This window comes from Pseudomicrostroma glucosiphilum (assembly GCF_003144135.1).
Source record: "Pseudomicrostroma glucosiphilum strain MCA 4718 unplaced genomic scaffold BCV69scaffold_1, whole genome shotgun sequence".
In the NCBI taxonomy this organism is placed as follows: domain Eukaryota; kingdom Fungi; phylum Basidiomycota; class Exobasidiomycetes; order Microstromatales; family Microstromataceae; genus Microstroma; species Microstroma glucosiphilum.
The window spans coordinates 928,272-940,479 of NW_020289913.1; the positions used below are offsets into that span (position 1 = coordinate 928,272).

Sequence of the window (12,208 nt, forward strand, 5' to 3'; positions counted from 1 at the left end):
AAAGGGACAAGAGGCGCCGCGGGACCGCCAGCTGGACGGACGACGTGCAAGGCGAGATCCCCTGATGACCTCGAGTGACTGCGCTGCACTGTCCTCTTGTTCTCATTCTGCGGTACGCGCCAGCATTCCCGCAAGAGGCACGTACGCCGATGGCCATGCTATGACCTGCCTGCCTGCCTGCCTGGCTGCTCTGTGTGTGTGAGAGTGTGCATTGGTTGCTTGTCCTTCCTGCCAGCACCCGTGGCCCTCTGCTCCGCCCCGCCCGGCGCGCCACGGCCAGGCCTGGGTGGTGGGCGGAGGCAAGGCGTAGCCGAGGCACCGGGCAGCAGGCCAGCCACCAGAGCCACCCACGCCAATCACTCCTCGCCCGCACAACACCTCCTCCCCACCATCGCCCCTCCCTCTGACCCGTGTGCCCTCACATCCTACCTTCACTCCACGGTCCTACCAACCACGTCAGGGTCATTCAATCACTCATACGTCAACGTCAACAGATCCCACACACTCCCTCGCACACGACCCTGTCTTCCCCCCCCTCCCCCTTCTCCTTTTCCTACAGCGCTGACTCAGAGCTCCACCACCACGCGCCCCACGGTATTCCTCAACTCCTCTTCAACCTTCCCACGGATACCATCACCCAGCGCACCTCGCACATCGGCCAAGCGCGTCCCCCTCTCTTTTTGAAGAGCTGACATCGTTGTCAGCAACGCGCCCCCTTTATACGCCGCACAGGCAGAACATCTCTGCATAGTCACCCCTCCCGCTCCGAGGTTCATCTGTTCTGCAGTCCCTCGTCGCATCGGACCCTACTCAGACGCAGAGAGTCCAGCCTTCTTGTCTGACTGCCCACGTCCCCTAGACTCGATAGCCCTCAAAGCTATCGCTGGGCCAGCTTTCATACCCTCCCTCTTCCTCTACTATCGTATTCGCAAGGGAGGCTACCCAGACACGCAGTCATCATGAAGGGCCTTAAAAAGGCAATGGTGAGTGGTCAATCAGATGGGCATCGTGGTCAATGGTCAGGGAGAAGCCCGTCGATGTCGTATCAGGGACCAGGGACGGGTCATGACAGAAGGAGAAGAAGGAGGCGGCATGGTCACGGGACGTGCCTCTTCTCAAGACCAGCTCCAGTGCCAGCTGATGTTAGGTGCGCCGATCGAAGAGACTCGTCGCTGACCTCTACCCCACGTCGCTTTCTCACACCCCTTGCAGAACCTGTCTCGGTCGAAGTCGAGCGATACGAACGGCAAGTCGGGTAGCGGACCAGCTTCGTCAAAGGGGGGCTCGGTCCCCTCGAATCCGGCCTTTTCCGGCTCACTCAAGTCTTCATCAGGAGGCAACGCCTCTTCCCCAGCATCATCTAGCACATCACTGGCAGGCAGCAGTGGAACCAGTGCACAGCCCAATAGGAGTAGCGCCACGGCAGCGGGCAGTGGGACAAACAGCACTCCAGAAAGAAGAGGTGCTCAACCATTGGCCGACAAGACTTCCCCAGCACCGCCCGTGGTATTCGTCTCGGACACGATCTCTCACGATGCCTCGCAAGGCTCGCCTTCCACTTCACTTCCGCCAGCCAGCGCCAACATTGCCGCTGCTGGTGGTCTGCATGCTCAGCCTCAAACCATGGGTGCGGGTGGCATAGGCGTGCAGACTGCTCCTGGTCTCACTACCACAGAAACCGCCAACCCTCCCAAGGCGGGCTCACTGAATCGACTGCGTCAAGGACCCAAAGACACTATTCCCATCAATGCCAAGACACCGCCCAGGAAGCAAAGGAGTTCTCGCTTCCACGTCACAGAAAAAGTCGAGTTGGAAAAGCTTCCCAACTTCAACGAAGTCGTGCCGGCGGATCGACCAGAGCTGTTTGTGAGGAAATTGAGGCAGTGTGGTGTCGTCTTCGACTTCAACGACGCTAGCTCCGATCTCAAGGGCAAGCAGATCAAGGCTCAGACGTTGCATGAGATGCTGGACTACATCACAAGTCAACGAGGGGTCATTACCGAGCAGATCTACCCCGAGGTGGTCAATATGTTCGCTACCAACCTGTTCCGATCGATACCACCCCCCGTCAACCCTCAGGGCGACGCTTTTGACCCTGAAGAGGACGAGCCGGTTCTGGAGCTGGCATGGCCGCATTTGCAGATTGTCTATGAATTCTTCCTGAGGTTCGTAGAGAGCCCAGACTTCAACACAAACATGGCAAAGAAGTACATCGATCAGCACTTTGTTCTGCAACTGCTAGAACTTTTCGACAGCGAAGACCCTCGCGAAAGAGATTTCCTCAAGACGACTCTGCATCGTATCTATGGCAAGTTCCTTAACCTGCGAGCATTCATCCGTCGCTCCATGAACAATGTGTTCTTCCAATTCATCTACGAGTCAGAAAGGCACAATGGTATTGCTGAGCTCCTTGAGATCCTCGGATCGATCATCAATGGATTTGCTCTGCCACTCAAAGAAGAGCACAAGACGTTCCTGACAAGAGTCCTCATCCCCCTCCACAAGGTCAAGAGCTTGGCCCTTTACCACCCGCAACTCGCATACTGCGTAGTCCAGTTCCTCGAAAAAGACTCTGCTCTCACAGAAGAGGTACTGCTTGGTCTGCTACGGTATTGGCCAAAGGTAAACTCTCCCAAGGAGGTCATGTTCCTGAACGAGGTGGAGGAAATCCTCGACGTCATTGAGCCTACGGAATTTGTCAAGATCGAGGTGCCTCTCTTCCAGCAACTGCAGCGATGCATCAACTCTCAGCACTTCCAGGTAGCAGAGCGTGCTCTTTACTTCTGGAACAATGAGTATATTGTGAATCTAATGGGCGAGAACATCCAGGTGGTGTTGCCCATTGTCTTCCCGGCACTATATCAGAACTCCAAGGCACACTGGAACAGGACCATTCACGGTTTGATCTACAATGCTTTGAAGCTGTTCATGGAGATCAATCCGGGTCTATTCGATGTGTGCACAAATGACTTCAAACAGCAACGGCAGACAGATCGGCAAAAGCTTCGTGATCGGGATGAGGCGTGGAGGAGGCTACGCGAGAGCGCCTTGGCACAAAGCAAGATCATCGGAGCTGCCCCACCCAAGACGTTGCTAGAGGACGAAGCTGCTCCGCCTCGCGCCGAGACGATGTCCGATACAGACTCCTTGGACTCCCTTGGCGACCTCACTGCTGGCGGCAATTTCCTGGACCCAGAGGCAGGAGCGCTGGCTACCGAGCAGTCAAATGGGGACATGTCGGTAGGCTCCTTCGAAGAGGCAGACGATGCCGAAGGAGGCGCAATGGACGAATCGGGGGCAGGGAGCGCCGCTTCGCGTGGGAGCCAACAAGATGCCATTGACGACATGAAGAGGTTCCCAGAGACGGCGAGGAACGCTGTCGGCGGTAAGGAGAGCCCACATGTGAGAAGGAAATCGACAATTCCCATGGACCCGACAGTGCTCTCGGAGCTGGCTGCACACAAGGGTCTCGAGGAGGGCACGCCTGGCGGTAGCGGATCGTAGAACAGTGTGGGCGACACGCGTTGGGAGTGGTGCACCGAAGACTCCTCTGCAGGCTACCACGCGTCGGCGTCTACTGCGATTGCTTGGACGTCAATCTACTGATACGACTATCACTTGCGCCTTCAAGTACCAGCAAATGCAAGATCCCCTCCTCTATTCACCAGATAGCAGATACACGCCTTCGGCCTCCCATCCCCACTCCTCTCCGTCCTCTGTCCCCAGGGGTCCTCAATCACGCCATCTAGGCCCTCTTTTCCCCACCCCTCAACCCCTTTCACCATTTGTAGGCTCGGCGACTCGACGCAGCAGCTGGCTCGCCCTAGCCACCTTTGTTACCAAATCTGAAATTCATCCCGAATCATTTTCTCGCCGCCCTTGCCTTTGTCTTTGCCTTTCTGATGCGTGTAGTGTGCTCGTCGCGTATCTCCCTATTCTCGGCATTTGCTTGCACAGTCTCGTCCTTGAGCTGCCCAACGGAGTAGCAATTTGATTGCTCTACTACACCTTGGTCAGATCAGATCGAACAGCTCGCCTAGGGGTAGAGCACGAGAAGCGGGCTGTGCCAGAAGATTGACCTGTCTGGATCGATGCCTTTGGCGCCGAGACGGGGACGCACTGGCGCTCGTGGGGCAGGCCACTCACTCACTTCCTGCTGCCTGCTCCGCGCTCTGGCCAATGGGCGTGTACTGACCGCTCTAGCCGCGCGTCGTGGTTGCTCTGAGACAAGCTGATGGTAAGTCATCATTCTCCATTGAGCTTCACACTGCACATCTTTGGCAGACAAGCACTTCAGTGAGAGGTGAGTAGCAATACGCTGTGGGTATCTCGCAGGTGCATAGGCACAAGTGGACAGCGACGGGTGGGGGAGGCGAGGGAGAGTCAAGCGGCTGAAGAGGGCGGCCACGCATGGACTTTTTTTGAATCTTCCTCTTTTCCTCTCATCATCTCTTCCCACTGCTTCTCAAAGATCACCTCCCCTTTGCCAAAGTAGCATCGCTCAACCTCTCAAAAGACACACAATCAGTATCAGCTGGAAGTTCACATCGTTCTTCGCTACCGCAAATACATCACCATCGGCATTATCGTCCTGTACCACTGGCCATCAGCAGCCTTGCCCTTCTTTTTTAGACTCACGTCCAAGCTCATCCCGCTCCGTTCACTTCTTGCAAACATTGCAACTCGCCTTTAACACCACCGCTCTCATATACAATGACTACCTCTTCCCTTCAATTCGGACCAGAATGGATGCGAAAGGGACCTTCAAATGCATCAAAGCAGTCCAATGGTGGACAGCAACAGCAGCAACAGCAGACCCCCTCTGCTACTACACCCACTACTGGCGCCGCTCCTTCTCTCAGCTCTCGTCGTAATCACGTACCAGGTTTGGGAGCAATGCAGTCTCATTCTTCAGGTGGTGTACCCACACCAGTCAGTACCCCCACGGCAGCTCCTTCACCTGGAAGCTTCTCTTTTGCGGCAGCCGCTGCCGGTGGGGCTGGGGCTGATCGTAGTACCTCTACGCCTGGAGGGACTGGGCCAAGTGCTACTAATGGCAGTAGTAGTGCGGCGGCTGCTGCTGCACTTCATCACCATCAACAGCTACTGAGCTTGTATTCGTCAAAGGAAGGATCTAGAGGAGCTTTGAGCCCAACTAGTGAGGCGGCTGGTGGCGCGGGTGGAGGAGATGCCAGCACTGCTGCTCCCAGCTCTGGTACTGGTGGTGGATCGCAAGGGAGAAGGAAGGTAAGTCAAGATACGACGCATGTAGTCGCAAACGTGTCCGGTGAGCTCGCACTCGTCAAAGTCCTCGAGGCTGACCCTCTCTATTTTGCCTCCTTTTCACCTCAGCTGTTCCCCGAGCGAGAACGAGAACGGGATTCGAACTCAAGGCGCTCGCTCAGTACACACGAAGCAAACGCAATGATGTCTCCTGCAATGCCTGCTTCGGAACCACCACGGGGTCTCAATGCTCGTGGTACATCGGTGTCTCGAGATCGTGAGGCTGATCAACATCGTCCCGGTCTCTTCCAGCGAGCAAACAGCAGCGGTCATTTTGGCGGTGCGACGGCTCCTTCACCTACCCTCCCTCGCGAACGTTTCAGTGGAATTCAAGGCGGAGTGTTGTCGGGTGTGGTGCCTCCGGAGCGTAGACGCAAGGAAAGTGGGGATGTAAGGCTGGCCAGTGGGGAGCCTCGCAAGCATTCTACGTCAGGTACAACTGGAGCAGCGGCACCGCCAGCGCCATCACTACCTTCTGCCCCAGTCGAGGAGGAGACGTTATGGGAGAGAAGAGGGGGCAACAGAAATCTCTCGTCCTCAGCAGACGCTTCTGAGCCAGGAGAAGTCTCTTCTTCTGGGTTCAAGGAGAAGCCAAGCTTGGAAGGTCTGACATCTCCGCCTGAAGCAGGGGATCAGGGTGGGTCGAGGTCGGCTGGAACCCCCGCCTCGGCATCTTGGTCGAGTGCGAGGAGACGTGAGAGGGCCCCAGGAGAAGGTCCCATTGGGCCTCCTGCTGACGGCAGTGCAGGCTTTGGCAAATTTGCAGCGTATGAGAGAAAGGTGAGTAGGACCTTTGATGATCGTTAAGACCCTGCATGTTCAGACACTGACCGACAGCCATCACTCTCCGACCTTCTAGCGCGAGCGAATGGCCAGTCACCCAGCATCGGAAGGATGGCGCCCTTCGTCCAGCTCTGCCTCTGGTACCGGTGTGAATGGGGAGCAGCCAGTGGTGGAAGAGGCAGCGACCAAGGAGGATGTGCGTGTCGAGGACGCTTCATCGGCTCTAGGTGCTCTCAAGGTTAGCCAGGAGTCAGCCACCAATTCCACGCCTTCCCAACAGCAAATACAGCCACCAGCCACTACTGCGCCTTGGTCTGCGGAGACTCAGAATTGGCTATATCGAGATCCTTCTGGCCAGGTACAAGGGCCGTTCTCCGCAGCTCTGATGCAGGACTGGTATCAACAAAGCTATTTCAACGACGACCTCATGATTCGAGCAGAAGAGGAGCCGGAGTTCCATCGCCTCATCGATGTCATTGCCGCTGGTGGGCACAACCCGCAGCCGTTCTTGGTCCCGCCTCCTTCAATGAGTCGCCCATCGCCACCTCGTCCTCAGCAAGTCAATGAGCTGCTTTCATCTCTGCACGCTGGCGGATCGTCGCCCTTTCTAGGACACAAGTCACCACAGCAGAGTAACAACGGTTGGAATGGAGATGGATCTTGGCAAGCAGCAGCGCCCCAGCAGCAGCAGCAGCAGCAGCATCCAGGTTACATCTCTTCGCCCTTTGACACAGCCGGTGGCGCTTTCGGTAGCTCACCCTTCTTGCCCTATGCTGGGTCGCTCGGTGGTGCTGCAGGTGGTGACGGTGGATTTGATGCCAAGCTGCGGCAGCAAGAGGAATATCTTGCCATGATCAGACACAGGGAGATGGAAGAACATCGCCAGCGCGAGCAGCAGTCTCAACAGATGCAGCAATCAGCCCCTGCTGGTGGTGCCCGTGGACTGAGCTTCGGCGAGTTCCCCGCGATTGACCCATTCGTTGGCGGCTGGTCACCTGCACCTCAGCAGCAACAGCAGCAGCAGCAGCCTTGGGCAGGCAATCAAACGCTCTGGGCTCAGCCAGCCGAGAATGCGACAGAGGCGCGTGCAGCTGACAGTCAGCAGACGGCTCCATGGGGCACTGGTGCTGATGCCGGAGCTGCAGCTAGTGAAGTTCAACCAATTGGCACTCCTGTTCGATCTCGAAGCCCCGTGGTACAGACCAAGGCCACTGTTCCTGAAAGCAAGAGCAAGAGTCCAGAAGAGCAGCCAGCAGTCGCAGCGCCTGCGCCTGCGCCTGCGCTGCGCCCAGCTACCCCGCAACCTGAAGATCCTGCTCCCGAGCATGAGTGGCCTCAATCACCCTCTGCCGTCGAGTTTGCCACTGAGCCCGATATGACCCAGTCTGTTGGGATGCAAGACAATGACTTCCAACAGGCACGAGGAGCCGGCAAGTCCGCTGCTGCACCCTCGCCCCAGACTGGCTCTACTGCTGCCATTCGCAGCGCCGCTGGCGGCAACGTCAGGGTTGTTGGAGCTGACCAGTTCCGAAAGGCAGGTACGGCCACTGCTCAAGCCGGATCTGAAGCTCCCCTCAGCAGCTTCCTTTCAGGTTCTGCGCAAAGTGGTAACAGTGGTACTCCTGCTCCTGCCAAAGCCGCTCCCTGGGCTCAGCAGGCATCTACTCAAAATCAGGACAAAGGGTCAGAGAATGCTGCCAAGAGCTTGCGAGAGATTCAGGAAGCTGAGGCTCGTCAAGCCGAGGCGCGGCGAGCCGCTGAGAGGGCAGCAGCCGCTCAACGTCGAGCAAACAGTGCCAATACGGGCTCTGACTCTAGCGCTCTGCCTTCGACGATGAGTTGGGGACTGGCCAGCATTCCATCTTCGGCTACTGCAAAGGCCGACGCTGCTGCTTCCACTGCCGCGGCTGCTCAGCAGCCTGCAGCTTGGACCGACACGGCTGCTGGCAAAGCTGCAGGTACTCCCAAGAAGACGCTCACTGAGATTCAGGAAGAGGAGCGCAAGCGAGCTCAGAACGCTCAGCAGCTCAAGCAGGCACAGAATGCCGCTGCTCGAAAGGCTTACCTGGAGTCGGCTACACGCCAGACTGCCGCACCTACCTCTGCCGCTGCTGCTGCTGCCAGCGGATGGAGCGTAGTTGGAGCTGGAGGCAAGGCTAGCACGCCTGCGCCTACCGCTACCGCTGCTGCGCCTACGCCAGCTTCTATTCCTGCACGTCCTACAATCGTTGGAGCTTCCGGCAAGAAGACGGCCAGCTCGGTCAAGATTCCCGGCGTAGCTGGAGCTTGGGGTGCCTCTGGTACCGCCCCCGCTTCATCCACCAATGGCATCAGCACTCCCTCTTCTATCCCCGCCAAGCCTCCCGCGACTCGCAAGAATGCCGCTGCCGCCCCTTCCCCTTCCAATTCTAGTCCCGCAGCTCCCTCTCCCGAATTCATCCGCTACTGCCACGAGCAGCTCAAGGGTCTCAATGTCAAAGTGGACGACTTCATCGAGATGCTCCTCTCCTTCCCCTTGGACCCATCGCAGGACGTAGTAGAGATCATTGCCGACTCCATCTACGCCAATAGCTCTACACTCGATGGACGCAGAGTCGCAAATGACTTTGTAGCAAAGAGGAAGATGGATGCCGGATTTAGGGGAGACGTAGGTGCTGGTGCTGGTGCTGGTGCTGGTGGCAGTGCTGGAAGTAGCACTGGCACAGCAGGTGGAAGAAAGATGGCAGGCGGAGGAGCGCTCAATGGAAATGGTGGAGGAGGAGCAGGAGGAACATCTTCTTTGGGGAATCGCAGTCCGACGAATGCTTCTTCCATGACTGGAGGAACGTCTGCTGCTTCTGCAAAGGGACAGAATGGGTTTCAGCAAGTGGTCAAGAAGGGTGGGAAGAGAAAGTAGAGCAAGAGGGGGCGAGCCGAGTTGGTAGTAGGAGCGGACTATGACGATGAGGAGCAAGGGGGACAATGACAGGATGCGGAGTTGCTCATGGGGTGAATACGATGCGATGCCAGGTCTTTCTCTGCTTCCAAACCCCCTCTTGCTTGCACCGCAGCGCTCACGAGCGCGTCGAGGGTTTCATCCACTCCTCTACTCAGTCAATCCAAATCAATTGAACGCACACACATTTTCACACACACGCAATCTGTCCCTGTTCGTATTGAAGCTTCGTATGTTCAACCGCCGCGACTGCCCATACCCCCTGTTTTGCCCCTCACCCTCTTCTTCCCTCCCTCTCCTGCTCCCCTCCCCCCTTCCCTCTCTCGAACTCCTCCTCATTGATCCGGAAAAACAATTGCCGCAGCCCAATACCGCACCGCAAACGCCAGCGCGCTCCCCGCTAGCTGAGTACCCATTGCCAATCGCCAGAGACGGGGCTCGTCGATGTGCACGCTACCATTTCCAGTGGCCGAGGAGGAGGGGGGAGGGATAGGCAGGAGAGCAACTTGACTGCCGCCGGGGGAGGAGGAGGAGGAGGTGGTGGTGCTGGTGCTAGAGGTGGCGACTTCGCTCTTGCGCAACTCATTTAGTACGTGCTCGAGTGGTGTACGAGCACCTTTGAGCACTAAGAGGGAGTTGAGAAGAGTGAGGTTCGTGGTGCCCACGATACGACGACTGCCTTGCCCTTGCCCTTTCCCTTGCTCCTGTCCCTGTCCCTTTCCCTGACGGAACCCTTTGCCCTCTGACGCTAACCGCGTTTCCACTTTCCGCATTTCCCCCTCTCTGAACAACTTTACCAACCCCAGTCCCTCGAGGATCAGCAGCATCCCTGTCCCAAGTGTTCCTATCCTCTTCCTGCTGGAAAAGACAGCAACAGAGGGGTACAGCCCGCCCGTCTCCGCGTGCACGCCAGGGACACGATGTCTTGGACATGGCACGAATCCAAAGAGTTGTGGACAGCTGAGTAGGAAATTGAACACTTGCGGAAGGAAGAACAGTAGGAGGGTCTTGGAAAAGTGTCCCAGTACACCGGCGCAGGCTAGGGCTTGACCTGCGAAATAGCAAAAGGTATCGCCTACGAAGACGAGGGAGGGGTGACGATTCCAGGCTAGTAGGCCTGCGCAGGTCCCCACTAGGGGCAGCATAAGACTGAGGGAGAAGAGGTGTCGCCCTACTAGCTCATTTTGGATGGGATTGACAGAGGAGAGCCAGTAGATGTCGGCAGTCTTCTCTTTGGAGAGGAGGGCAGAGGTGAAGGGTAGGTAGAGCGCATCGTTTAGACATAGACTAAAGGCGATGATCAGTGCTTGGCCTACCTCTACTCCGTTGATGCCCGCGAGGATATTGATGGAGTGTGTACAGAAGACGGACAGGAGAGCCATGTACACGTAGTAGAAGAGACCGAGATCCACCACGCGAGAGCCAACGGCGGTGCGCAACCAACCTGGCCAGCCGGGTACGACGAGCCCTGTACCGCCCCGGCCGGCGTAGTAGACTAGAAGCATGGGGATGGAGGAGATGATAGGGATAGGCATCTTGAAGCGCCAGCGGATATCGAAGACGTCGTCGCAGAAGCCCAGGATGAGTGAGCTGAGCAGGGACAGCAGCGCAGAGAGGTACGTTGCTAGCTGCGAGGGGTCGAAAGGCGGTTGACGCAATGTAAGATTAGTTCCATCGGCATTGCTACCTCATTACTGCCTCCACCCTCCTCTACTGACCTCGTGATGCGGGAACCCTTGACGTCCAGTCATATCACCCGACCAGCCTCCATTCTCACTTGTCGTCTGCGGTGACTGTTCCTTGCCTTCTGACCCTAGGTAGTATCGAAAAGGGATGAAGCAGAAGAGTGCCAGGAGGTAGACGCAGCATGCTGGGAGGCCTTGCGATTCCGGGCTGGAGGAGGAGGAAAAGGTAGGAGACTGGAAGTCAGCTTGACTGGACTCGCTCTTGAGACGCTAGCCCTCTGTCATTCACGTCTACACTCACACCTTGTGCGTCGATCCTGGCTTGAGCAAGTCCCTCCCCGAGAAGCCCCTTTGCTGGAAGGTCTCCCTACAAGCGCCCACTACCACAAGTGTGCCAAAGAAGGTGAGTACCGCGAAGCCGATTGTGGGCAGCAATCCTTGTAACGTCTCATCAAAATGAAGCAGAGCATGACTTGAAGGGATGACATTAAGAGGGAGCCAGTGCAGTCGGAAGAGGGCGGGAAGGGCGAGGAGGGAGAGGGAGAGGGGGACGAGTAGTGAGGCGGACAGGCTTGAGAGGAGTGAGGCGGTTGGTGGTGAACGCAGGGCCATGGCTGCGCTGGGTTGGGTTGCACCTCGCTTCGCTTGAGGACGTGTCCCTTCTGGAGGAGAGAGAGAGATGATCTACGCAGCCTCTACCATGTGATCGCCCAAGGTGAGTATGGCAGTGGTGGTATCCTCTTGTCAGTACTGGTAGGGGCCAACCGCGGAAGTACAGGAAGGACGTGCAGCGACTTTGAGAGACGCGCCTTGGCCCTGGGTGGCCCCAGCGAGACCAAGCCACGCTCCACGGCCTCGGCCTCGGGCAGGCGGGCGATGAGCAAAGATGGGCGACGATCATCGTCCATCGTTGCGCCGTACTCGTCACCATCCACCACACGTCACCACACGCCCAAGATGATGCAACCCACCACCTCTCCCACCCATCCACCAAAGGACGACCCCTTTACCTCCAGCGAACTCGCCCAATACGACGGATCCGACGATTCCAAACCCGTCTATGTCTGCATCAAGGGTCAAATCTTTGACGTTTCTGCAAAGAGGGAAATGTATCTCCCTGGAAAAGGATACCACATATTTGCTGGAAAAGATGGAAGTAAAGGATTGGGATTGAGTAGCTTGAAGCCAGAGGATGCAATTGCGGACTACTCCGAGTTGGATGAGAAGCACTTGAAGGTCTTGGATGACTGGGTGAGTGGATGGTGAACAGAGGAATACAGGTGGAGGAGAGGAGAGGGAAGACTGACGCCCATGCTTCTTCTCATCATCAGGTCGCTTACTACACCAAGAGGTACAACATCGTCGGGCGACTGGTAGACAATTGAGCAGGAGATGTAGACTTCCAAAGATTGCGACTGGGCCTCCTCTCATATACATTGCATTCAGTCACACGCACAGGCATAGGCAGGTTGTATGATTTCATGTCCATTCCAGTAAGAGTTCGAAGCTCTGCCGCTCAGCT

The 12,208-nt window shown here is 57.0% G+C and overlaps 4 protein-coding genes across 4 annotated transcripts; 3 read left to right on the forward strand and 1 right to left on the reverse strand.

Annotated features, from left to right (window-relative positions):
- Positions 1–920: 920 nt before the first annotated feature.
- Positions 921–3,886, forward strand: BCV69DRAFT_279763 (protein phosphatase 2A regulatory B subunit). Its single transcript, XM_025491364.1, has 2 exons — positions 921–983; positions 1,213–3,886. Exons 1-2 carry the CDS (start codon positions 960–962, stop codon positions 3,502–3,504), a joined length of 2,316 nt encoding a protein of 771 aa, XP_025351013.1. The 5' UTR covers positions 921–959; the 3' UTR covers positions 3,505–3,886.
- An 827-nt stretch (positions 3,887–4,713) lies between these two features.
- On the forward strand, positions 4,714–8,962 carry BCV69DRAFT_296165 (hypothetical protein; the record flags this gene model as incomplete). The annotated part of the gene is made up of 3 exons (XM_025493976.1): positions 4,714–5,247; positions 5,353–6,063; positions 6,143–8,962. 3 exons carry the CDS (start codon positions 4,714–4,716, stop codon positions 8,960–8,962), a joined length of 4,065 nt encoding a protein of 1,354 aa, XP_025351014.1.
- A 299-nt stretch (positions 8,963–9,261) lies between these two features.
- BCV69DRAFT_279765 (hypothetical protein) lies at positions 9,262–11,463 on the reverse strand. The gene is made up of 3 exons (XM_025491365.1): positions 10,988–11,463; positions 10,720–10,894; positions 9,262–10,629 (listed from the first exon to the last, which is right to left on the reverse strand). Exons 1-3 carry the CDS (start codon positions 11,296–11,298, stop codon positions 9,337–9,339), a joined length of 1,779 nt encoding a protein of 592 aa, XP_025351015.1. The 5' UTR covers positions 11,299–11,463; the 3' UTR covers positions 9,262–9,336.
- Positions 11,464–11,643: 180 nt separating this feature from the next.
- BCV69DRAFT_302411 (cytochrome b5) lies at positions 11,644–12,144 on the forward strand (the record flags this gene model as incomplete). Its single annotated transcript, XM_025494638.1, has 2 exons — positions 11,644–11,937; positions 12,018–12,144. The coding sequence occupies 2 exons, from the start codon at positions 11,644–11,646 to the stop codon at positions 12,069–12,071; spliced, it is 348 nt and encodes a 115-aa protein (XP_025351016.1). The 3' UTR covers positions 12,072–12,144.
- Between the last annotated feature and the right edge of the window lie 64 nt (positions 12,145–12,208).

What these genes read in the sequence shown, in the direction of transcription:
- BCV69DRAFT_279763 (XM_025491364.1), top strand. Translation starts at nt 960, where the DNA reads ATGAAGGGCCTTAAAAAGGCAATG. An exon ending in AGGGCCTTAAAAAGGCAATG is followed by an intron (nt 984 to 1,212) that starts GTGAGTGGTCAA and finishes CACCCCTTGCAG; the next exon opens with AACCTGTCTCGGTCGAAGTC.
- BCV69DRAFT_279765 (XM_025491365.1), bottom strand. Translation starts at nt 11,298, where the DNA reads ATGGCCCTGCGTTCACCACCAACCGCCTCACTCCTCTCAAGCCTGTCC. An exon ending in CCAGGATCGACGCACAAGGT is followed by an intron (nt 10,895 to 10,987) that starts GTGAGTGTAGAC and finishes CTCCTCCTCCAG; the next exon opens with CCCGGAATCGCAAGGCCTCC. An exon ending in AAGGGTTCCCGCATCACGAG is followed by an intron (nt 10,630 to 10,719) that starts GTCAGTAGAGGA and finishes GACCCCTCGCAG; the next exon opens with CTAGCAACGTACCTCTCTGC.